The sequence below is a fragment of the Bufo bufo genome, chromosome 9 (genome assembly GCF_905171765.1).
Source record: "Bufo bufo chromosome 9, aBufBuf1.1, whole genome shotgun sequence".
Classification (NCBI taxonomy): domain Eukaryota; kingdom Metazoa; phylum Chordata; class Amphibia; order Anura; family Bufonidae; genus Bufo; species Bufo bufo.
In genome coordinates, this window is record NC_053397.1 from 63,385,716 (window position 1) to 63,413,036 (window position 27,321).

At 43.0% G+C, this 27,321-nt stretch overlaps 1 protein-coding gene across 1 annotated transcript in view; it reads right to left on the reverse strand.

Moving 5' to 3' along the window:
- Window positions 1-26,965, reverse strand: part of LOC120979791 (calcium-activated chloride channel regulator 1-like) — a 44,485-nt gene extending 17,520 nt beyond the window's left edge. Inside the window, exons 1-9 of the mRNA XM_040408748.1 lie at window positions 26,810-26,965; window positions 20,277-20,414; window positions 12,510-12,660; window positions 11,947-12,055; window positions 10,613-10,796; window positions 8,555-8,779; window positions 5,356-5,577; window positions 5,080-5,260; window positions 1,234-1,340 (exon numbers count right to left, since the gene is read on the reverse strand). Coding sequence (XP_040264682.1) covers window positions 1,234-1,340; window positions 5,080-5,260; window positions 5,356-5,577; window positions 8,555-8,779; window positions 10,613-10,796; window positions 11,947-12,055; window positions 12,510-12,660; window positions 20,277-20,414; window positions 26,810-26,965 — 1,473 coding nt within the window. The remainder of the gene's footprint in view (window positions 1-1,233; window positions 1,341-5,079; window positions 5,261-5,355; window positions 5,578-8,554; window positions 8,780-10,612; window positions 10,797-11,946; window positions 12,056-12,509; window positions 12,661-20,276; window positions 20,415-26,809) is intronic.
- Between the last annotated feature and the right edge of the window lie 356 nt (window positions 26,966-27,321).

A 27,321-nucleotide genomic window follows, 5' to 3' on the forward strand; every position in this document is an offset into this window, starting at 1 on the left:
AACTGAATGGGTCCACAATTTTGTTCCGCAAAATGCGAAACAAAATTCCGGATGTGTGAATGGAGCCTAAGCAAGATGGCCATGGCAGCCTCTTTGTGCTCAAATGATCAACCCCTGAAAGCGCAGTATCTTAGGGGTTCAGTAATGGGGGGCGGTGCAGTCACCATTCCCTGTCATTGAAGAAGTAATTCATCACGAAGCAAATTTTTTTGTAAAATTCAGCGAATCAGCCAAATCGAATCTTTGATAACTTTGCCCAACACTAGCCACAGAATATGTCAGCGCTAGAAGTAAAAAAAATTAAATAAATATTAGCTTCTTCTTGGTTTCAAAGTATAAAGAGGACCCGTCACCTCTGATGTCTGTTTTATTAAATACTAACATTCCCCATGTAAAAACATATTCTGAAGGCTCTATTCTTATGACTTATGCCATTCCTCTAATATTCCTATTCGAAGTTTATGAATTAATTGCCAGCAGTCTGCAACAAAGGTCTGGCTGGGTGTTACCAGTTGGGGGCAGATCCTTGCACCGTCTGACATCAGCAGCACTGATTAGATGCAGGAAAAACCTCCACACCAAGATGGACTTTTGTTGCAGACTTCTGGCAATTCAGTCATAAACGTGTGGCAGAAATACCAGAGGAATGGCACAACATAGAGTCATAAGAATAGATGCTCCAGAAGTGTTATTACATGGGGGATGCAAGTAGTAAATCACACATGTCGGGAGAGGTGACAGGTCTTCTTTAAATGGGTTGTCCAGCCCATAATATTGATGATCTATCCTCAGGATAGGTCATCAATATATCTGATCGGCGGGGGTCTGACACCCAGGACACCCAGGACACCCGTCAATCAGCTGTGAGACGGGGAGGTGACGCTCCATGCGAGCACCGCTTCCTCGTCATTACACTACATCTCGTCTCCAATGAAGAGGTGGCGTAGAGTGTAATTACAGGCGCCGGCTCCGTTCACTTGAATGGAGCGGGTGCTTGTATTACACCGCACTTCCGAGACTAAGTGTGGTGCAATGAAGAGGAAGCGGTGCTCACATGGAGCATTGCCTCCTCTTCAAACAGCTGATCGGCGCGGGTCCCGGGTGTCGGACCTCCGCCAATCTGATATTGATGACCTATCCTGAGGATAGGCCATCAATATTATGGGCTGGACAACCCCTTTAATATTAGCTAAATAACTACATTGTCCATTGAGTAATATTACAATAAATTACCTGGATAGACTGCTGAGTGATATCCCCATTTCCAGCTGAAATTCCAGAGAATGCATCAATTAAACCATTTGCATCTAAACTTTCACTTGCTGAGTACTGACTTCCACCTGGAAAAATACAGTTGATTTACTGAAAACCACTATATTTTGAACCACTTTTCCCAGTTCAACTAGTTGTTATGTTTTTTCTTTAGTTTTTTGTTTTAACCCCTTCAAAACACCCGCAAGTACAAATAAGGCGTAAGTCTGTTTTTTAAAAATGGCGGCTGCTCCCAAATGCAGTGTGCTCCATAATGTTTCTGCTGTTTTAAACAGAAATGTCTGTAATCGGCAATAACGTCAATCACAGACATTTAACCTCTCAGGTGCTGTGGTCAATTGTGACCATGGCATCTGAGTCGGCAATCTCGGGAGCGCCCAAATGGCTCCTCAGCACAGTGATAAGGGGAGCTATTAATTTCTTGTGGTAGCCTCTTGTGGAAAATCATTGCAGTCCATCGGACAAGCGCTCTAATGATCACATATCAAGTCCCCAAAGGGGACCTTAAATATGTGCAAAAAAGTAAAAAGATTTTTTTTTTAAATATAAAACAATTTTAAAAAATATTAAATCTTTTTGGTTACTTCAACTACCAAAAAATAAATAAAAAGTGATCAAAAAGTCACTCCAAAATGGTATTAGTAAAAACCACAGATCGCCTGGCAAAAATGAACCCTAACACAACTCCGTAAATGTAACTATGAAAAAAAGTTATGGGGGTCAGAATATGGGGATGCAAAGAAAAATAATTGTTTTACAAAGTTTAATTAAGTATTAAAACACAAGAAATGCTATATAAATACGGTATTACTCTAATCCAGGGATGCTCAACCTGCGGCCCTCCAGCTGTTGTAAAACTACAATTCCCACCGTGCCCTTTTGTAGGTTGATAGCTGTAGTCTGTCCAGGAATGATGGGAGTTGTAACAGCTGGAGTGCCGCAGGTTTGGCATGCCTGCTCTAATCATACTGACCCAAAGAATTACGCAAACAGGTCATTTTTACTGCATAGGGAACACCCTTAAAAACGAAAGCCATAAAACCACGGCAGAATTGAATTTTTTTTTATCAATTCCACCACATTTGGTGCATTGGGGTCTGCAAATTGTGGTCCCCAAAGCACAGGCACCATCCATGTGGCCAGCGATGATGGATGCAGGCCTATTTAACTTGAACGGGTCTGCAATCCGACCGCACCACAAAAAAATAGAGCATTTATTTTTTTTGTGGTGCGGAGGCAAGAAAACCAAAATGCCACGGAAGTGCTCCGTAGTGCCTCCGCAGCCTTCTGCTCCATGCATCCGCTCTGTATCTTCCGGATTGCGAACCCATTCAAGTGAATGGGTCCGCATTTGTGATATGATGCACACATGGTCGGTGCCCATATATTGAGGACCCGCTGTTTGCACAGCCGGCACATGTTTGTGTGCATGAGCCCTAAAAGGGTTGTGTCACTTCAGGGCACTTAATATATTGTTATTGTCCATGTTGCCTCCTTTGCTGACTTAATTTTCCATCACATTATACACTGCTCGTTTCAATGGTTACGAACACCCCGCAGTCCAGCAGCAGTGGTCGTGCTTGCACACTTTAGGACAAAGTGCCACCAAAGAGGCTGGCGCTTCCTATAGTGTGCAACCACGACCACCGCTGCTGGATTGCTGGGGGGTCATAACCCCTTGAAACGAGCAGTGTATAATGTGATGGAAAAATGAATCCAGCCAGCAAGGGAGGCAATATGGACAATGACAGTACATTAGTAAGTGCCTTGTATTAGCTTTCTCTACATGATAATGCTATATGCACACGACTGCAAATTGCGGATCCGCAAAGCACGGATGGCGTCCGTGTGCATTCCGCAATTTGTGGAACGGCACGGACAGCCATTAATATAAACTGCCTATTCTTGTCCGCAAAACGGACAAGAATAGGACAGGTTATATTTTTTTTGCGGACCACGGAACGGAGCAACGGATGCGGACAGCACACAGAGTGCTGTCCGCATCTTTTGCGGCCCCATTAAAGTGAATGGGTCCGCATCCAAGCCGCAAAAACTGCGGCTCGGATGCGGACCAAAACAACGGTCGTGTGCATGTGGCCTAAATGTAACTTGCTGAAGTGACAAAAGCCCTTTAAGTGGTTAAAACACGTAGGGCCATAATCTGATACTTACCCATGAAATTGTTTTCAGACTTTGAATTAACCTCTAAGTGACCAGCCTATCTTACAGTTTAACGGCCAAGCTTTTTTTTTTTTTTACTCATTGTTGCATTAAAAAGCCATAACTTGACAACACGGTATGGAGGTTAGTTGGTTACTACTTTAGCTCAACAAAAAGCACTATATTATGTTTTTGTGTTGCATTTCAAGAGCCATTTGATTTAGATTTTTATATGACTGCATATTTGATAGCTTTTTATTCTGTTTTTGGGAGGAAGGCACAAAAAACAGCAAAAAAGGAAAAGCAATTCTGCCCTTTTTTTTTAACAAGGTACACCTTGTGGGATAAATGATGAATAATTGATATTTTAGGTTGTTACAGATGCAGCAATTATTATGTGGAGTTTTGTTTTGTTGAGTTTTTTCCCCATAATAAAGCAATTTGAAAGGGGAAACGCCCTATTCAGATCTCCGTTTCGATATCCAGCAGGCTGTTATGGCACAAAGCAATCTGTCGGATCTTCGGGGTCCGGTGTTGCTGGATACTGTACTTCACCGCCCCATCCCCATTGTCTGAAATGGGGTCCGGTGGTGATCCGGTTGATTTCCAGCAAAAAATTTCAGGTTTTGGCCGGAAGAAAACCTTGCATGCAACAGTTTATGTCTGGCTGAAACTCAGCATTTTTGCTGGAGTTTGGTCGGCTCACCGCCAGACCCCATTGCAGTCAATGGGAATCTAGCTGTAAAGTAAGGATCCGGCAACATTGGAGCGGGGAGATCCGGCAACATTGGAGCGGGGAGATCCGGCAGGAGTTTCTATAAATGTTAGAAATGTTTTATTATTATCTTTTTTCTCCCATTCTGGGACTTCACATGAGATTGTTTGATCACTTCTATAAGACACTGCAGTACAACCCCTATTATGCAGCTTCCAGAGCCTAGAGCTGTGATCGCTAATCTCCGGCACTCCGGCTGTGGTAAAACTACGACTCTCAAAATGTACACCTGCCTGGCTGTTCTCAGAACTTCATAGCAATGAATGGAGCATGCTGGAAGTTGTAGTTTCACCACAGCTGGAGTGCCGGAGGTCATCACTGACCTAGAAGGTTGTCAGTGGCATGAATAGAAACCATAGGGCCCAACAGCAAAATTAAGATTTAACTTTCTGTGCTGTAGCCTAAATAATGCCTCCTGCAAACAACTGTATTATCATTTTCTGCGGATTGAATGCTGACCCATTCATTTTTATATATCATCCGTGTGGCTGTGCTGTAAATTATTATAGGCATTTCTACAACGGGGCCCAGGAAAAGCGTTAGATGCACACGAACCACACTCATATTTTGCAGATTTTTCAGTTACAGACTGTAAAACGAATACGGTCGTGTGCAGGAGGTCTTAAACAGAGTTGTTACTTTCTCAATAGGACAGAGTCCTACACAGCAACAACCAGCACCGCCTAGAATCAAAAGAAGGTGAAGGAAGGAGCCGGAGGGGGGGCTTCCCTTAAGCAAGTCTAAAGACATTCCCAAGACTTGGTTGGCTCTATGCTTAATTTCAATAATAATTATATAACTATAAGGTATACCGTATAGCTATTAGAATAATATCCCAGTTATAGCTATGGATATCAGAATATACGACTCACCTGTGTTATCTATCACCTGTTTCAGTGATTTTACCCAATTTGGACCCAGATTGATAAAATGAATAATTACTCCACTTTGATATATTTCGGGGAAGCAACGGTCAGGGCTATAGTTGTCCTCTCCATCTGATAACAATATTATTTCAGTGCCATATGATGAACTATCCAATCCTTTGTTAACCTACCCATACAAAAAAAAAACAATTTTAGTGGTGAGAATCTTAAGCACAATTATTTTAATCCTGATAAAAGTCCATCTAAAATGGCGCACTGTACCCCAATGCCAGTCAGGATGCCCGGACAAATGTTTGTTCCTGAAATTGTTGTTTTTGGAAGAAGAGATTTCAGTTTCTGACGGTCTGTATCACTTTGTATTTGAAGTAGTGATGAAATGATATAGGCATTATCTGAGAATGTGACAATTCCGACGTAAGATCCAGCTTCTATGATCTGCATAACAAATATTTCTGCTGCTTGGTATAGCTTTGCAATGCGGGTCTACAGCAAGAGGAAAAAGAAATGTCCATTGTAAAACATTATCAGACCACACATAACCTGAATAGGCTAGGGAGGGAGTCAACATGTCATTCATTAAATCCGGTAGAGCCTTAAACTGTGCTGACGATTTATAATTATAATGTCTTCCCAAAAATGACCGAGCGCCCTACTTTTTCTCTACGTGGAGCATCTACACTGATCAAAAATTGGCAGTCGTTAAAAAAAATGGAGGTAAAAAAAAAAATGGTTTCAAACACTCATTCAAAGATTAAAGTGGTCCAGCATCTAAGGTAAAACGTAACTTTTAATTCAACAAGTTAAAAACTCCTTGGCATTACAGCTGAAGCGTTTCATGCACATAGGGCTTACTATACTTATTCAGCTTTTATGCTGGAGAAATAACAAAAGCATAGAATTATATAATGTTTTCTTTTATCTGGACAACCTGAAATATATGCATTCTATAAAAGTATATGGATATAATAGATTCCTAGTTCTTAGCTGTCACCCGGTGCATCCATGAATTCCACAGGCAGCCTATTCATTGTAATTAGATCTCTGTATGACTTCATGTCCTGCACTTTAATGAGGACCTGCTAGCTCTTCTAACATATCTGTTTAAAGGGGTTGTGCAGGCAGTTTATATTGACGACCTATCGTCAGAATAGGTCATCAATATCTTATTGGGTCCGACACCCAGCACCCCCACCGATCAGCTGTTTGAAGAGCAGACGGCGCTCCATGCAAGCACTGTTTCCTGTTCATTACACTGCCCGTCGTCTTGGAAGTGCTATGTCATGACGAGTACTCCCTCCATTCACTTGAGTAGAGCGAGCGCTTGTAATTACACTACTCCGCCACCGCAAAGGAGACGACGGGCAGTGTAATGACGAGTACTCGAGTACTTGCTCCATCCACTTGAATAGAGAGAGCGCTTGTAATTACACTACTCCACCACCGCAAAGGAGACAATGGGCAGTGTAATGACGAGTACTTGCTCTATTCACTTGAGTAGAGTGAGCGCTTATAATTACACTACTCGGCCACCTCAAAGGAGAAGACAGGCAGTGTAATGAACAGGAAGCAGCACTCGCATGAAGTGCTGCCTCCTATTCAAACAGCTGATCAGCAGTGGTGCAGGGTGTTGGACCATATATTACCAGCACAACACCTCTAACTAAACTATTGTATTTCCTGTGAAATAAAAATTCTGAAGCATCTTTTTATTTGTTCCTCTGTTAATTCTCCTAAATATTTATTATATATATTGACAAATGGTTATCATTCCACTTGTCAAATGGGTGTATCTCAACAAAGTCTAACACTGGCAGCAGTGATTGGACAACATCAGTGTGTGTAGGGACACAACCCTAAATGGTGACACCCATTTTTCAATTTTTTTCTACAAGGAATTAAAGAGGAACATTTCCAGAATAGTTATAATATCAGGAATCTAATAATTTTTTTTAAAACAGACATGTCAGAAGCGTTGCCAGGTCTCCTTTGAATGTAGACTCATAGACTTCCCAGTAATAACAAAAGAACACAGGGGGCTCCAGGAGAAGGACAAGGAAGCCCACAAATAGTTCATTGCATTGGAACTCCTGCTAAATCTTTTCACAAAACTACAACTTCCAGCATTCCCTGATAACTGTAGGCTGTCCGGACATGCTGGGAGTTGTTTTGCAACAGCTTGAGGGCCGCAGGTTGGGCATCCCTGCTTCAAAGAAGCAATATTACAACTCAAAGCGAGGAAACTGACTTGTTGGCACTTAGAGTCCTTCCTCATCTTTCCCCTTGGCTCAATATATCCCAAGACACGTGGCGCGAGAGAACCAACTTTTTAAAGAGCATCTGTCATCACAATCACCCCTATTAAACCAGGCATACTGCCTGGTAGGGTTGATCATGGTGAAATCTCTTACAAGCGTCAGTGAGAGTTCAGTCAGTTCACGCTCAGTTGGTCTCATGAGGCTATCTCCATTCTGAGATCTGCACTGATGACCCAGTCTACTCGCCGGCGGTTGTGCTAGAAACATCCAAACGGTGACAATGCCTGGCCCTGTTAATGATGGGGACTAACAATGGGCAGAGGAAGAGGTGAAGTGGTGCTTCATGAGGATAGTCCAGCCCCTTGGTGTTCCAAGCACCTCATTTGCATAAAAATAAAAGTAAGAATTCAGCTGCAATGGTAAACCCAATTGCAGCAATAAAAAGCTTATTTAATTCACCATGTATGCCTAGTTTAATAGGATTGATCATGGCGACAGCTGCTCTGCATATGAGGAAGGGTCCAGTGGGCCCCTGGGCATCGGCCCACCGGGATATTTCCCTGTAGGATCTATGGCCAGTCCACCCCTGGTTTATTCATATAGAATCCATTGGTTGATTGCCCATAGACCTTACAGGGAAATTACCAGGTGGGCCGATGCCCAGGGGGGCGCTTGAGCCCTCCTCACAGCTGGCGAGTAGAAGTTTTTGGGGATGTATTTTGTGATGGACTATGGCATTTGGCTCTGTTGGGGTGGTATAATGTGCCACAATATGTTATCGCTGGCCTCGCCTACTTGTGTTGGCCCTGCTTTCCATCAATTTGGACCTGGCTATTAAACGGGGCCAAATTCTTCCAGGGCCATTTAAGTTCCCAGTCCTCCCCTATTGACAGAAAAAAGGAAATTACAGCATGCTCTATTGGATGACAATATTTTAATATTCCTACAAAAATACCTCTGCAGAAAGGGGCAGGAGGGACCCTGTGTGCCTTTGCACATCTAGCAAATTAGAACAAACTTTATTGGAGTTTTATGTTTGCTTTTAAAAGACTGTAAAAGAAACTCATATGTTGTGAAGCTTCCTTTCAAGTTTTTAAAAAAAGTTTACGTGAGAATGTGGTATACACAATGAACCAAGTGCGGAACACAACTCTTTTCTCTTGAATACATATCCTTTTATCATAAGTTAATGAATGAACACTTACTCCTGACATACTCCCTGACACATCCAGTACAAGAGTGACCACTCTGTCTTTAAATTGTATGATAGATATTGATGGCACAGGAATGCTGTTATTTTGCCGGGGCTGGGTGGAGTTTATGTCCCTGGAGCTGCTGATGACGTCCCATGTACTGCGAGAGTTACACATTCTGTTCTGTAGAGTTGGGGCTTCAATGTTATGATTGCTGGAATTGCAGAATTCTGAAACCTTTGAAGAAGGGGGAAAAAAATATTAGTATATTATGAACATAAAGCAGAGTTGTATGACTGAACTGGGATGAACAAAATTTCACCTAATGCTGGCGATACATGAGAAAAAAAAAGTTGGCCAACTGTCGTTTAAAAAACTAGTGCAAACAATCATTTGCGATAACCAACATCAGACTCTTGTCTGCAAATATATAGTCAGCCATGCTAGAACTGCATGTTTATACCATGATTGGACAAATTTGGCTGATCATTTACTACTGTGCTCAAGATCCAGGGAGTCCGTTTAAAAAAAAACACATACTGGTTGGCCAGTCTGACATGTTGCTTGTCGGATCATTCGTACAAATGATCCCACAAATGTATGTACAGCTTTACATTTCCTTAACACTCTTAAAGGGAACCTGTTGGCCACATGTTTCAGTGGTCCATCACTTATGTGTAAATGTGCAAAAGTTTTCAAAACATATATCTTAAAGGGGTTGTGTCATCTCAGACAATGGGGGCATATCGCTAGCCTATACGCCCATTGCCTGATAGGTGCGGGTCCCACCTCTGGGACTCACACCTATCTCGTAAAACGAAGCTGGCAAAGTACCGGAGGGCACCTCGTGTTAGGCTTCGTTTTAGAGATAGTCCCAGAGGTGGGACCTGCACCTATAAGACAATGGGGGGATATCCTAGCGATATGCCCACATTGTCTGAGATGGGAATACCCCTTTAATCCTTTCAGTGTATGGCAAGTGCGGCCAGTGAGGAGTTTGATGTATTCATGTGATGCTCACTTTCTCCTCCTTCCAGTCGAAGATTGAAAGATTTTTTTTCTATTAGGGTACGGCCACACAGATATTTTTGGATGAGGTTTTGAGTCAGATCTGCCTGCAGGATTTTTAGCCAAAGCCAGAAGTGGATCCTATAAGTCCTTCCTTTATATTAACAATTTCTTTTGAATCCATTTCTGGCCTTGGCAGAAAATCCTGCAGGCAGATCTGCCTCAAAACCATGTCTAAAAAAACTCTGTGTGGCTGTACCCCTATAGTAGTTTGCATAGGGAGAAATCTATCAATCAGTGGCTGATGGATGGGGGAGCCTGCGAATCATGAAAATATTGGACTCCTCAGTGTCAGCATTGCAAAGATTAAGATGTACGGAACGAGCTCACAACGACTTCACATTAACACCTAAGTGACAAATCAGTGTGTCTTACAGAGGGCAGCTTGGTGGAGCTGATGGGTTCCCTTTAAGAAGTAATCTAGTCACTGTTTAGCTAGAGAGTCCTACATAGAACCAAAGTTATGTAAGAAAGTGTTTTATAGGGAGTGACCAGAATCCCAGAATTACTACTTATCACCTATACACAGGATAGGTGATAAGTGTCTGATAGTCCTGTCAGAGGATCTCATCATTACTATCTATTATACAGTAGAGTAGTACTACAATAGGTAGTACTAGAGCAATCGTACATGAGATACACTGTCAGACTGAGCAGCCTGATAGCACATCTCCTCACTGCTATGTGACGGCATTGCCAGTGCTGAAGCTCAGTACTCTCCCTCTCCCCCCACCCCGAGCTGCTGTAGAAATGGAGGCAACCCATCCTAGTCACATCCTAGGATAGGTTCGCTAGAGGCCATCTTGATACATTTCTGGGGAACCCCTCTCGGTAGGCAATGGAAATGGCTGTCTATGTATGCACATTGGATAGGTCTTGCCACTTACAGTATTTGCAACTTCCTCTTCTTTTCTCCTCAATAACCTTGTTCATCTTCTTATCTATACCAACCACTTTTAAATGACTTTCTACAAGGTAGGCCATACGACAGGTAATACTTACATCAGGTAAAGCTTGCATATACATAATGGATTGCTTGACAGGCTGGTTTCTCTCAGGCACAAATATGCAGCCTTCCTCATAAAGACCAGTATTAGGGTCATGTGAGCAAGACCGCAAAATACAGACATTTCCTTGGCATTGGTCAGTTATTTTTACATTCGTTCCTCTAATGTCACGGGAACATCTGGTAAAATAAGGTTTTATCAAGGTACATTATCTAGTTTGTAGATAAAATACAGTATATTACAAAACTTGTACTTATGGGTGTACTGGGGAGATAAATGACTTACGATGACCAAACATTGCAATTTTTACAGTTGCTATAACTTAAAGTTGTGTAATAGAATTATAGGAGTAAACAGTAATCAGATCATGGATCGAAAACCAAGTTTTGATTGTTCAGGGCAGTATGATATTCTGTATGATATTAGCAATAAGGGTCTGCTTTTATTCCAGAAACAGAGCCACTCTTGCTCATTGGCTTGTGAGAGGGTTGTACTGTCCCTTTGCATTTTACTGTGTCCTCCAGGTCATCCATGTCTCCCCACCCACATGGCTTCCCATGTATATGTTCTGTTCCCAACTCTCCTTTGTCTGTTCATTGTACGGTGCCCAAAAATCTGTTTCCTCACCTTTCTGTCCTCTATGGCAGCGGCCACAGAGGGGAGCTTAATTCCCAGAATATTGATGCTATGATGGGAACTAAGCATTAAGTAGAGCTGTGCACCTTGACACTGGTTTCCTCCAATGGCAGAAGGAGGAAACATCCTCCTGATATGCAGAATGGGGGGGGGGGGGTGTACCGGGAAAAGCTGTGGAGCAGCATTTAGGAGAGGGTTGGAATGCAGGAGGAAGTGGGTAGAAGGGAATCAAAGGGGTTGCACATCAAATTAATGTTTTTCTCAGAATGGTGCAAAATAATAAGGCATACTCACCTTACTGATCCCCCTCCACTAAAGTGCTTCCCATATCCTCCAGCGGTCTCTACTTCCTAGTCGATCTCAATGTGACTACTCAGTGAGCTGAGCATATCTTATGGCGGAAGAAGGGTGCTGATCTCTCACAGACAAGATAGCCCATGTATCAAAGACTCAAATTGAAGCTGCCACACCAAGGAGGAATCCCAAGTGGTCAATGTCGACACCCCTGGTCCTGTGGTGTGCTTGCTTGTTACAGTGTGAAGTTACTTGTGAAACTGGCGTGTAGTCTCCTTCAATAATAAGTCACTGTCATTTGAATGTGCCTGAGCTACAATATCAGTCACAGTCCATGGGCTACAGTCCACTTGATCTCACCAGATGCAATATACAAAAACTCAAAACTTAATATCATACCTTGTTGCTTCTAATTTGAGATCCGTTGACACATAATAAGGTTTCTCAAAGTTATATTCATCATATACTCCCCAACGTAAATGAGCCCATTCATGAACAAACACTCTACCTGAAAATAATCAAATAGAGAAATGACGCCTACTCATTATGTCTGTATCTAAGACATCATTACTAGCGGTTTAATCTGTGACTGCAAAACATAAAATTATGAATTTAGAACATATTGTAGGAATATAATTGCAAAGATATAAAATATTTTTTTTTTAAATCACCCGAACTCCCACTGTTACATGTTAGAAGGATTTTTAAAAGTTTAATTAAACCTTTAACATTTTTTAATTTATGTTTATTAAGAATGAATTCCCTGAGCTGCGATCTTGTACACTAATGATGTATGTAGGACATCTTTATATTTAAATCCTTATGTATGACACTAAATCCAGACTCGTCTATTCAAAGAGCTACATATATAGCTGACTGGGGTAGATACAGAAAAAAACTGAATTTTACTATTTCTTTAAATTAAAAACAATGAAGTCCTACTTTGGACTGCGCTTTATTACCTCTAGGTCCATAAACTGAGAGCAGTGTGTTATCTAGCAAGAAATTTGGCGTGAAATGGATATATCTGGCTGGTTCTCCACAGTTTCCATATTGTAAGGTGTACGGATCATCTCCATATTTCAGGTATGGGTTGGCAACAACGACATCGGCCTAAAACCAAAAATTTGTAAAGTCTTAAAAATCAGGATGGAGGCCACTAATGAAATCCATGTAAGTTGTATCCAAAGTTTCATTGCTTACTTTTTATTTCAGTAGGTAGTCTTTAAAATGAACAATTTTAAATGCTTGAATTTATATATTTTAGTAATTTAGCTAAAAAAAAAGGTGTAGAAAAATGGAGAAAGAGAAGGTTGTGATCATTGTTTAGTTCCAGTAAAAAATTCCATTTAACTTATCAAGGCAACAGTATAGAGAGAAAAGAACCAAGCCTCTGGGCGTTATGGTGATCTAGAAACCCCAAAAGACACTGATAGTGGATCTGTCCTGTTGTGTCTTCTCTACTGGGTCTCTACCACAAGAGCTCTGAGGTCAAACATATGTTTCAACGGTTGGTCCTTCCTTGAGAGCTGCCCAGAAATGTAACCATACTTTGACTCTGGTCATTGCTTAGTAGCCAATCATCCACTTTTTCTGCTTGCTGAATGGGACTTTATCTGAAGGTCTTGAGGTCAAGGTATTGGGTTTATTACCTCTCCCAATTTTAATTATCTACTATGTTGCTATTAGAAGCATACACAGAGATGAGGGAGTCCTACTACATAGCTTAAAGTAGGGCCCCTTTCTGGTACTGGTGAAGACTACAACATCCCTAACCACCTGGGGCAGAAGCACTTGGGGGGTCATTTATTGAGACCGGCGTTTTAGACGCTGGTCTCAATAAGCACTATACAGTACCTGGATTATGCAGAGGTGCCAGCTTCTAAATGTAAGACAGCTTCCTAGCTATCTTACATTTAGCCCTTTTTCCATGCCTGAAACAGGAGTAGAAAATGGTAAATGAGACAGGCCTGCTGGCCCATCCCCGCTCACACCGCGCCCACTTTTTTTAGACCTGGCGTGAGCAGGGAGAAGTCGCAGATTGTGGTGCAACTAACCGCTGAGCCGCAATCTTCGCCTGAAATATACCCAATATAGGCGTATTTCAGCTTTACAAATGACCTCCCTGATGTTTGATAAATCCGATCTCCTTTGAATGATCCTTTGGTAATTTTAACATATTCTTGTTTATTGGAAGAGATGAGAGCCATGCACAGGTTCTCACTACCATTTAAAGAGAGGTGTAGCCCACCCAGGGCAGATTTAGCAAGTATAGGGATGCAAAGGTATGTCTGGGGACCTGTAAGATATGCCCAGTTGCACCACTAAGCTCCACTACATCAGCCCAACAGGCTCAGCCTCTGTTGGCCCACTAAGTCCCACTCTCAGCTAAGGTTAGGTTCACATCTGCATTACAGTATTCCGGCAGAGGCGCAGACTATTGGAATTACCATATCAAACCCCTCAGATCCCATTATAGTGAATGGGAATTCAGCGGGCCCCAGCAATGTCCAGCCATGCTAGATACGGTATTTTCTCTACCGGAACAGACTATTGGAATACTGTAAAGCAGATGTGGATGTGGCCTTAGCAGTGTAGCCCAGGTAATTGCTCTACAGCTCTACTGTTGGGAAGGGCTCTCCTGGGCTGTTGCACAGGTGAACCAGCTACACATGCAGCATATTCCCCCTTAGTGATGTTTTTTTTCAGTCAACCACTTGTGGTCAACAGGAGGTTCCCTGAGCTCTGGGGCTACAAGTATTTGCTTGGTTTGCGTGATGGTAAAGTCCGCTGCTGAGCCCACCTATTAGATACATCATTGGTTACTGCTGTTGGCCCATAATTATGGTAACGTTTTTGTACACTTTCTACAACATAAATGGACATTTGAAGAAATTGATAGATCTTTTCCTTCTAATGTGGATATATGTGATATCTTTTGTAGATTTACTCCACTTACTGATATTCCCTCTTATACAGGTTTATTCCATCATGTTTCTATTCTAAACTTTGTAAATGGTAAAAGGCCAAACTGTAAATCAGTGTGCAAACAATTATAAAAAGAGGTTACTGATAGTATGTCTGCTATAAACAGCTACTATTCCGGGTAAGACAGTGAGTGAAAGTGCTAAATCCAAAAGCATGAAGCAAAATTCCAAAATTTGTAGGGGTTATATGTGTAATCACATACAATTCTGTAAATATTTATACAAAAAGAAAAACTAAATGTAACTCCACTATGCATCTACCGTACTTTTCCAACCAATGTAGTAATGCCCCTGCAGTGTGGAACTTTTTGACCACAATTCAACCCCAATTGATGACAATCTGTTGACAAAGTACATGACTCCTTGTCATTTACAGTTATAATTATGTGCCTCGGTTATTACTCTTAATTACTTTCAGTTGATCTTTATACAAAACTAGCAGAAGGACCTGGCTTTGCACGGGTATATTTCATCTAGTTCATTTAATGTTTGTGGGTGTCATTAAAAGATATTGACAGTATCCACTCTAACAGTGACATCTACAGAACCTCACCCCTTTAAAGCTGACCTACAGCAGTGAAGAAAAATGGCTGGGTTGTTTTGGAAACCTGGTGTAAAACTGTGTGTATGTGGGCCTGCGAGCTTCTATTGGCTGATAAGGGTCATGTGACCAGGCATCTATTGGCTAATGCATTTTTTGGGAATATCTCACGCAGGGATGTCCTTTTGAACTGCTAACTCTCAGACAGCAGCACTATGCTGTCTGAGCGTGAGCTGCAGGGAGAAAGTCACCCTCCCTCCCACCCCTGAAGCTGACAGAAGTTGATTTTTACCTTCATTTTTTCAATCCGTGTTGGTTGTGGAGAGGGGGCGTGGCCTAAACGGATTAGGGGCGTTGCTTAGTGGGTCCGTGGGGCAGGGTTTTTAAATCCGTCTTTTGAGGGTGGCCTGAATGGCCACCCTATCTGCCCCCTGAACTGTCACCTCCACATCACTCCGCTTCCTTAACCCCTTCATGACAGCCATTTTTCACCTAAAGGACCAGGCAAAATTTTGGAAATCTGACGTCTCACTTTATGTGGTAATAACTTTGGAATAACTTTTACTTATCCAAGCCATTCTTAGATTGTTTTCTCGTCACATATTGTACTTCATGACAGTGGTAAATTTGAGTCAAAATATTTTATTTTTATTAATAAAAAAATACCAAATTTACCAAAAATTTGGAAAAATTAGCAAATTTTAATTTCTCTACTTTAAAAATGGATAGTAATACCTCCAAAAATAGTTATTACTTTACATTTCCCATATGTCTACTTCATGTTTGGATCATTTTGAAAATTACATTTTATTTTTTTTGAGACGTTACAAGGCTTAGAAGTTTAGAAGTAAATCTTGAAATTTTTCAGAAAATTTCAAAAACCCACTTTTTAAGGACCAGTTTAGTTATGAAGTCCCTTTGTGAGGCTTACATAATAAAAACCACCCAAAAATTACCCCATTTTAGAAACTACACCCCTCAAAGTATTCAAAACTGATTTTACAAACTTTGTTAACCCTTTAGGTGTTCCACAAGAATTAAAGGAAAATGTAGATGACATTTCACAATTTCACTTTTTTTGGCAGATTTTCCATTTTAATAAATTTTTTCCAGTAACAAAGCAAAGGTTAACAGCCAAACAAAACGCAATATTTGTTGTCCTGATTCTGTAGTTTACGGACTGTACAGGCACACGGCAGGGCGCAGAAGAAAAGGAACGCCATATGGTTTTTGGAGGACAGATTTCACTTGGATAATTTTAAGTTGCCATGTCACATTTGAAGACCCCCTTATGCACCCCTAGAGTAGAAACTCCAAAAAAAAAGACTGCATTTTGGAAACTACAGGATAAGGTGGCAGTTTTGTTGGTACTATTTTAGGGTACATATGATTTTTGGTTGCTCTATATTACACTTTTTGTGAGGCAAGGTAACAAAAAATAGCTGTTTTGACAATTGTTTTTCATTTTTGTTATGTACAGTGTTCATCTGAGAGGTTAGATCATGTGGTATTTTTATAGAGCAGGTTGTTACGGATGCGATAATACCAAATATGACTTTTTGTTGTTGTTTGTTTCAGTTTTACATAATAAAGCATTTTTGAAAAAAAAATTTTTTTTGTGTCTCCATATTCTGACAGCCATAGTTTTTTTTTATTTTTTGGGCGATTGTCTAATGTAGGGGCTCATTTTTTTCAGTATGAGATGACGGTTTGATTGGTACTATTTTAGGGTGCATATGATTTTTTGATCCCTTGGTATGACACTTTTTGTGATGTAAGGTGACAAAAAAATCGTTTTTTTTTTTTTACAGTGTTCACCTGAGGGGTTAGGTCATGTGATAGTTCTATACCTAATATGTATACTTTTTTTTATTTATTTAAGTTTTACACAATAACAGCATTTTTTAAACAAAAAAAATCATGTTTTAGTGTCTCCATATTCTGAGAGCCATAGTTCTTTTTATTTTCTGGGCGATTGTCTTAGTTAGGGTCTCATTTTTTGCGAGATGAGACGACGGTTTGATTGGTATGATTTTGGGGTGTGTATGACTTTTTCATCGCTTGGAATTACACTTTTTGTGATGTAAGGTGACAAAAAATGATGTAAGATATTCAAAAAATATAATTCATTTTATTGTAGTAAATATATCATAATATACATAAAAATAAAAGTAACAGAATAGAGAACCAGCAGAAAGGCGGACGCCGCAATCCACTGGCCTATGCCGCTGTCACCCACCAAAAGATGTAAAGCATGTCAGGTATACAAATGGTATATATGAAGATAATCCCATAGAAAGACGGAGCTCAGCTCTAAGATGAAATCTCCAGAAAGGTAAAATTTAGCTATACCATGGCAAGCCAGAAGCCAGTGAAGGCGTCCAGTTGCCATGGTAACCACGGGGGGGGGGGGGGGAACCCGTCAAGCATGGGGTCACTGCAACGGCACAGCAGTGGCTCCATGGGAGAGGGAGGGAGCTCCCTCCCTGTTAACCGTTACCAAACAGCGGTCCCTATGGACCGCGGCATGGAAGGGGTTAAACGGCTGCCATCGGTGTCAGCACCGATGTCAGTTGTTTCAAGCAGAGTGTCAGCTGTGTGCTGACACTCTGCTAACCACTCTGGCCATCCTGAAAATGGGGGCGGGGGATGGCTCACCCGCCTGCCGGCTCAGCCATCTTGGGGCACAGCAGGGGCACATCAGGAGCTGGGGAGGGGGAGAGGGGGGTTGAATAACTTTATATATATACCAGTGGGGGAAATAATTATTTGACCCCTCACTGATTTTGTAAGTTTGTCCAATGACAAAGAAATGAAAAGTCTCAGAACAGTATCATTTCAATGGTAGGTTTATTGTAACAGTGGCAGATAGCACATCAAAAGGAAAATCGAAAAAATAACTTTAAATAAAAGATAGCAACTGATTTGCATTTCATTGAGTGAAATAAGTATTTGAACCCTCTAACAAAAAAAGACTTAATACTTGGTGGAAAAACCCTTGTTTGCAAGCACAGAGGTCAAACGTTTCTTGTAATTGATGACCAAGTTTGCGCACATTTTAGGAGGAATGTTGGTCCACTCCTCTTTGCAGATCATCTCTAAATCCCTAAGGTTTCGAGGCTGTCTCTGTGCAACTCTGAGCTTGAGCTCCCTCCATAGGTTTTCGATTGGATTAAGGTCCGGAGACTGACTAGGCCACTCCATGACCTTAATGTGCTTCTTCTTGAGCCACTCCTTTGTTGCCTTTGCTGTATGTTTTCGGTCATTGTCGTGCTGGAACACCCATCCACGACCCATTTTCAGTTTCCTGGCAGAGGGAAGGAGGTTGTCGCTCAGGATTTCACGATACATGGCTCCGTCCATTTTCCCGTTTATGCGAATAAGTTGTCCTGTGCCCTTAGCAGAAAAACACCCCCAAAGCAAAATGTTTCCACCCCCATGCTTGACGGTGGGGATGGTGTTTTGGGGGTCATAGGCAGCATTTTTCTTCCTCCAAACACAGCGAGTTGAGTTAATGCCAAAGAGCTCTATTTTGGTCTCATCAGACCACAGCACCTTCTCCCAGTCACTCTCTGAATCATTCAGGTGTTCATTGGCAAACTTCAGACGGGCCTGCACATGTGCCTTCCTGAGCAGGGGGACCTTGCGAGCCCTGCAGGATTTTAATCCATTGCGGTGTAATGTGTTTCCAATGGTTTTCTTGGTGACTGTGGTCCCTGCTAATTTGAGGTCATTAACTAACTCCTCCCGTGTAGTTCTAGGATGCTTTTTCACCTTTCTCAGAACCATTGACACCCCACGAGGTGAGATCTTGCGTGGAGCCCCAGAGCGAGGTCGATTGATGGTCATTTTGTGCTCCTTCCATTTTCGAACAATCGCACCAACAGTTGTCACCTTCTCTCCCAGCTTCTTGCTAATGGTTTTGTAGCCCATTCCAGCCTTGTGCAGGTCTACAATTTTGTCTCTGACATCCTTGGACAGCTCTTTGGTCTTTCCCATGTTGGAGAGTTTGGAGTCTGCTTGATTGATTGATTCTGTGGACAGGTGTCTTTTATACAGGTGACTAGTTAAGACAGGTGTCCTTAATGAGGGTGACTAATTGAGTAGAAGTGTCTAACCACTCTGTGGGAGCCAGAACTCTTAATGGTTGGTAGGGGTTCAAATACTTATTTCACTCAATGAAATGCAAATCAGTTGCTATCTTTTATTTAAAGTTATTTTTTCGATTTTCCTTTTGATGTGCTATCTGCCACTGTTACAATAAACCTACCATTGAAATGATACTGTTCTGAGACTTTTCATTTCTTTGTCATTGGACAAACTTACAAAATCAGTGAGGGGTCAAATAATTATTTCCCCCACTGTATGTATATATATATATATATATATATATATATACATATATTGAAAGGTTCTGATGCCCAGAGCCACGGACTGTGGGCATCAGAACCTGTCAGCCAGCATTAAAATCCTCTGATTGGCTACTCTATACAGACTAGCCAATTAGAGCGATTGCTGGCCCGGGTCCGCCCTCATTGGTCCCGGGCCTATTAGCTGAGATCCCTGGCTGTGTGTAACAGCCGGGGTGACAGTTTAATGCCATGACGTGTATACTCGTCATGGAGCGCCAAGTAACAGTGCTCCATGACGAGTATACACATCAAGTAGCGCTAAGGGGTTAACAGTGTCATCCACAGCACCCTGCCCCTTTAAAGCTGACCTGCAGCAGTGAAGAAAAATAGCTGGGTTGTTCTGGAAACCTGTTGCAAATCTGTGTGTATGTGGAGACTAAGGGCCTGCGAGCTTCTATTGGCTGATAAGGGACATGTGACTGTGTGTATGGCAGTTGGGATATGAAGAGAAAGACCTGCAGGCTTCTATTGGCTAATGTAGGTCATGTGATGTGCGATATTTGCATTTTTGGGGAATATCTCAGGAACGGTACGTGCTAGAGAGCGGTGACCCCCACAAGATTTGTTTCCAGGTAGCAAGGGACGTGTATACCAAGTTTCATAGAAATCGATGGTTGCGTTTTTGAGTGATCACCGAACGAACATACATACATACATACATACATACATACAAACATACATCCTTCTTTATATATATAGATTTAGGGAATTAAAAATACAGCAAGACGTTAAGATTTTTCACATAATATCATTGTTTCATATACAGTGCCTTTCTGTTTTACTTCTTACCTTGTCATATGTCTCTGTTTTCCGTTTGGTATAGTTACCCTTAGACCAAGTCAAGGGAATTAAGATTTTAGCACTCCTTATGAAAAGCCTTTTTTGTGTTGCAGTAAATAGGTAAGATGTGGCTTCATTCACCATATCCTAACATTTGGAAAAAAAAAAACATATGTTAGATTACATACATCTGAACAGTCCCCTCTTTAACATGTAAGGACATAGATTCCTCGGAGATCCTCTTTTATTACTCCTGGTTTCTTAAAGGGGTTTTCCAGGCTCCTGATATTGATGATGATGACTTATCCTCAGAATCTGAGACTCGAGATCCCACTCATTAGCTGCAGCGTCTGGCACTGGAACTAGTAGTTTGAATGGAACAGGAAGCACAGCTCCATTCAAAGTATAGTGGCCGTGTCTGGTTACTGCAGCTCAGCTCCCAGAGAAATAAATGAATTAAGCTGCATGCATGGCCACTACAATTTGAACAGAGGTATACAGTACCAATAGTAGTTCCAGCACTAGAGGCTGCAGAAAACAACTGATCATAGAGGTGGGGGGTGTTGGTCCTTCGCCCATCAGATTAACTACCTACCCTGAGGATCGGTCATCATTAGGTATTTAAGGGATATACAAAGGGACTGCAACCTAGAAGACTTTTCTAATCTCCATTCTAATGGGTAAGCCCCAGCCACAAGGAGGTAAAAGCCTGGGCCAGACTAGATGGTCAGCGTGCAGAATTTTATTTTATTGACATGCTTTTTTTTTATGCTCTTTTGTGAGTATAAAATAAACTACTTGACTTTTAAACGTTTCCATGTGGTCTGCACTATGTCCTCTTTTTCTCTTCAAGTTTAATTAGCTGACAGGTCCAGCCAGCTGCAGTCAGCCAAAGAGAAATCCATTTGGATGGTTTGAGTCTGAATAGGTATGCAGCAGAAGAACCTGGGAATGTAGTGAATTGTGTGGACATCCCCTATCTGGATACCTGACAACTAGAGTTGAGCGAACACCTAGATGTTCGGGTTCGGGGAGTTCAGCCGAACTTTAAAAAAAAGTTCGGGACCCGAACTTGATCCGAACTTGGACCCGAACCCCATTAAAGGGACCTGAACTTCACTTTATTATTTTCCGTTATAACATGGTTATAACTGAAAATAATAGTATTAGCTTTTTCAGATCTGAATTTTCACGATCGTGAAAACTCAGATCCGACAGTATATTATAACACAGAGGCGTTCCCATGGTGATGGGGACGCTTCAAGTTAGAATATACTAAGAACTGAGTACATAACTGCCCCCTGCTGCCTGGCAGCACCCAATCTCTTACAGGGGGCTGTGATCCGCACAATTAACCCCTCAGGTGCGGCACCTGAGGGGTTAATTGTGCGGATCTCAGCCCCCTGTAAGAGATCGGGTGCTGCCAGGCAGCAGGGGCCAGACCCCCCTCCCTCCCCAGTATTAAAATCATTGGTGGCCAGTGTGGCCCCCCTCCCTCCCCAGTATTAAAATCATTGGTGGCCAGTGCGGCCCCCCCACCCCCATCCCCCCTATTAAAATCAGTGGTGGTTAGTGCGGCCCCCCCCATTAAAATCATTGGTGTCCAGTGCGGCCTCCCCTCTCCCCCCCTAATTAAAATCATTGGTTAACAACCCCCTACCCCCCCATCGTTGGTGGCAGCGGAGCGGCAGTTCCGATCGTAGTCCCAGTTTAATCACTGGGGCTCCGATCGGTAAGTGAAAGGTGCGCGGTCTGTGGCCGGCCGGCGCTCCTCCTACTGGTAAGTGACAGGTCTGTGCTATAAACAATGCGCCGCACAAACCTTTCACTTACCAGTAGGAGGAGCGCCGGCCGGCCACAGACAGCGCATGTAAGTATAATGCTGCTAAAAGTGCTAAGTAACCATGGCAGCCAGGACTGCAGTAGCGCCCTGGCTGCCATGGTAACCGATCGGAGTCCCAGCAATTAAACTGGGACTACGATCGGAACTGCCGCTCTGCTGCCACCAATGATGGGGGGGGTTTGTTAAACAATGATTTTAATTAGGGGGAGGAGAGGGGAGGTCGCACTGGACACCAATGATTTTAATAGGGGATGGGTGGGGGGTCCGCACTAGCCACCAATGATTTTAATAGAGGGTGGGGGGGGGCCGCACTAGCCACCAATGATTTTAATAGGGAGGGGGGGGCCGCACTGGCCACCAATGATTTTAATACCGGGGAGGGAGGGAGGGAGGGAGGGAGGGAGGGAAGGGGGCCGTGTCAAACGAAGGAGAACAGCAAGAAGGTACGGACATGCGCCTTTTTTAGAAGAAACCAGGCAGTACACACCCAGCTGCACAAAAAACTAGGGTGACACAAACTTGATAAAGGGGCCGTCGAGACTCCGAAACGCGTTGTCTCGAAATAAACTTTATTGTATCCTGTACCGGGTCGTGGTAATGCGCCTTATGATCGTCTACCAGCTTGATCACCCCACAGTGACAAGCTAAGATACGTTTTCCAATATATACCCGAGTGGCGACTTGGCCTTCGTCCCAAGGGGCTTCTTGACGCATCTGGCAGCACTGACCTGCACCTTTTATACTTCACTGCTCACCTACAATACGGTTGCACTTAACTTCGGTGCAACCATAACAGGTGAGTCTATCGCATCCACCAGCTCTCTGAAAGAAGCTGTTGCACCTCGACTTACTTACCCTATGAGCGCCTTTCTCACCCTTTGGCCGTTACCTTACCCTACTGGTAAGTGACAGGTCTGTGCTATAAGCAATGCGCTGCACAGACCTTTCACTTACCAGTAGGAGGAGCGCCGGCCGGCCACAGACAGCGCATGTAAGTATAATGCTGCTAAAAGTGCTAATTAACCATGGCAGCCAAGACTGCAGTAGCGTCCTGGCTGCCATGGTAACCGATCGGAGCCCCAGCGATTAAATTGGGACTCCGATCGGAACTGCCACTCCGCTGCCACCAATGATGGGGGGGGGTTGTTAACCAATGATTTTAATTAGGGGGGGAGAGGGGAGGCCACACTGGACACCAATGATTTTAATAGGGTGGGGGTGGGGGGGCCGCACTAGCCACCAATGATTTTAATAGGAAGGGGGTGGGGGACCGCACTGGCCACCAATGATTTTAATACTGGGGAGGGACGGAGGGGGGGCTGCACTGGCCACCAATGATTTTAATACTGAGGAGGGAGGGGGGTCTGGCCCCCTGCTGCCTGACAGCACCTGATCTCTTACAGGGGGCTGTTATCCACACAATTAACCCATCAGGTGCGGCACCTAAGGGGTTAATTGTGCGGATCACAGCCCCCTGTAAGAGATCAGGTGCTGCCAGGCAGCAGGGGGCCGTTATGTTCACAGTTAACCCCTCAGGTGCGGCACCTGAGGGGTTAATTGTGCGGATCTCAGCCCCCTGTAAGAGATCGGGTGCTGCCAGGCAGCAGGGGTCAGACCCCCTCTCCCTCCCCAGTATTAAAATCATTGGTGGCCAGTGTGGCCTCCCTCCCCAGTATTAAAATTATTGGTGGCCAGTGCGGCACCCCCACCCCCCCTATTAAAACCATTGGTGGTTAGTGCGGCCCCCCCCCCATTAAAATCATTGGTGTCCAGTGTGGCCTCCCCTCTCCCCCCCCTTATTAAAATCATTGGTTAACAACCCCCCTCCCCCCCCATCATTAGTGGCAGCGGAGCGGCAGTTCCGATCGAAGTCCCAGTTTAATCGCTGGGGCTCCAATCGGTTACCATGGCAGCCAGGATGCTACTGCAGTCATGGCTGCCATGGTTACTTAGCACTTTTAGCAGCATTATACTTACGTGCGCTGTCTGTGGCCGGCCGGCGCTCCTCCTACTGGTAAGTGACAGGTCTGTGCTATAAGCAATGCGCCGCACAGACCTTTCACTTACCAGTAGGAGGAGCGCCGGCCGGCCACAGACAGTGCATGTAAGTATAATGCTGCTAAAAGTGCTAAGTAACCATGGCAGCCAGGACTGCAGTAGCGCCCTGGCTGCCATGGTAACCGATCGGAGTCCCAGCAATTAAACTGGGACTACGATCGGAACTGCCGCTCCGCTGCCACCAATGATGGGGGGGAGGGGGGTTGTTAACCAATAATTTTAATTAGGGGGGGAGAGGGGAGGCCACACTGGACACCAATGATTTTAATTGCGGGTGGGGAGGCCGCACTAGCCACCAATGATTATAATAGGAAGGGGGTGGGGGGGCGCACTGGCCACCAATGATTTTAATACTGGGGAGGGAGGGGGGTCTGGCCCCCTGCTGCCTGGCAGCACCTGATCTCTTACAGGGACCTGAGGGGTTAATTGTGCCGATCACAGCCCCCTGTAAGAGATCAGGTGCTGCCAGGCAGCAGGGGGACGTTATGTCCACAGTTCTCAGTATATTCTAACTTGAAGCGTCCCTATCACTATGGGAGCGCCTCTGTGTTAGAATATACTGTCGGATCTGAGTTTTCACGATCTAACTCAAATCCGATGGTATATTCTAACATAGAGGCGTTCCCATGGTGATGTGGACGCTTCAAGTTAAAATATACCATCGGATTGGAGAAAACTGCGATCCGATGGTATATTAATATTACCCGAACCCGAACTTTTACTGAAATGTTCGGGTTAGGGTGCCGAACACCGTAAAGTTCGGTATGAACCCGAACTTTACAGTTCGGGTTCGCTCGACCCTACTGACAACCCCTCTCTTCATGTGTTTGGTGGTGGCAAGTCAATATTGATTACTCTGGGTCTCTTTTTTTAAATGGGACAGCCCTGGAGTACATGTCGTTTTTATACTTACGTATGTGAATTGAGACTTGGTGGACTTGGTCTCTTTTACTTCAGATCAGCTTCATATGTGGACAGATTTAGTGCTTGCTGAATTGCTATATTGTTTTAATGGGCAAGGTGGCCACATTCAACAGCAGGCTTAGGGTATACTGTATTCACATGACAGTGAAAAACAGTTGTGTGATGGACCTTTTTTTAATAGCCATCACATGGCTGTTTATTTTTTTTTTACGGTTAAGTCTTTAGGTGTATTCACTTGGCCGTTTTTTTAATAGGCCTTGAATAATGGCAGTCAAAAAATAGGACATGTATTATTTTGTCAATTTTCATGAACCAAAAGCCCCCATGCAATTCAGTGAGTAGTTTTTAATGCCTATTTTTCAGAAAGGCATTAGTGCAAAAAAGGTCATAAAAACAGACCTTTTTACCATTTTAATTGCCTTTTGTGTTCACTGTCGTGTGAATGTAGTCTAAGGGTTTGGAGAACGTGACAGCACACGAACCATTGACTTTTAATGTGCTTATTCACACATCCTTGTGTTTTGACTGACCATAGGCAAACATGCATTACTTTGGTCCATGATGTGGCCCAAACATGCCTATTGAAGTCTATGAGCCCGTGAAAACCATTGCAGAACATGGATGGCATCCATGTTCTGTCAATGGCTTTCCCTGACTATTGGCAGGAGATGCTCTGCAAACCTCTCTTTCAGCCTAGCACTGTATGTGCAATATGAACGAAACATGGAGAGCAAAAAATGGACACATGGAAAACTCATAGACATCTTCACAGATGAAACACTGAGCATCTTCTCTAATGCATGCCGTCACGGTCACAGATGTGTGAATAAGGCCTCATTAAGAGGTGACTGCTCATGTGTAAAGCTCTATCCAACCGAGTCTATGGGTTTAATAAGAAACATATAGCAAGGTGCTGTTGGCCACCTCGCCTGGCAGAATGTTGGTTAGGAGACCCCCTGATCTCACTGTAGGGGAGATTTGCGATGGATATGCCATAAATGTCAGAGATGGGAGTACCCCATTAATCATGTTTTAATAAACCCTACATTACAATCATAGCAACCCAGGCATCACTTGACTGATTACGGGTTCACTAGGAACCTGCATTGTGGTGAACGTTGCTAGGTTCACTTTGACGGAGATATATGCCATGATACATAGTAGCTTCACATCTAAAGTAGACTTTCAGCTATAATGGAAAACATCCTCCTTTTCCACCTTGAGAAAGAAAATGACTAGATAATAAAAATGACAAATAATTCTGTCTCTAACAAAAGTTAAATAAAAAAGACTTGCATAGTATACCAAAGAAACAAGTAAAGAGCCTAATGACTAAAGCCCTAAAATATCCCAATAAGCAATGGATTAAGGTATTGTGCGTGCACCATCCTTATTTGCACAAAAGAACTAGATTTTATATATAAACTACAAATTGGCGTGGTAATGAAAAGGAGGAAGTGCTCAAGCCCATATGCAGTGGTGCATCTATACCGGGGGGGCAGATCCTGCACTTGTGGTCCGCTGCTAAGGGCATTCCCCAGCAAAAATGCATACAATGGAGGATGCCCGCAGCGGACCACAAGTACCACAATATTATACATACTACCCAGGATAGCAAATGTGTGGATGTGATAATCAAACAAAATAACAATAACTTTTACAAAGACAGGTGCAATCTGTGCACATGTCTTTGTAAAAGTTAAGGACTAGATTTTACCTTAATTTTCTGAATGATCTCTGCATTTTCAGGTAGTCCTGGGTGAATGGCTATAACAATATCTTCATATCCTCCATCATTTAGTTTGATCATGGAACTTTCAGACGGGCGGAACACCTGAAATAGAAAGATCACAACAAGCAACCAGAATCCCATTCTTAGTGCCATGGTGGACTAGAATCACAGCCTGCTTTTGGCTTATATACAGTAAGACATTGGGAACCACCTCTAGGTGTGTGAATATGTCATCCAATTTATGATGGTTTCTGCTTCGTGGGTACATTTGCTGTAAATTCCAATTTTATTGCTTTACCTTAAATTCCATGGTATTGGTCAGAATAGTTACTACTGTGTAAAAAAAATATGACTCTGCATACACAATGCTTGTGAATGGGTTGGAGGTTTTCAAGTGTGAGATAAGATTTTTTTTCGCCCCTTCTGAACTACATAAGAAGTAATCTTATCTAAGAGGTATACTGAAAAAAAATGGCAGTACAGTATATCCATGACTC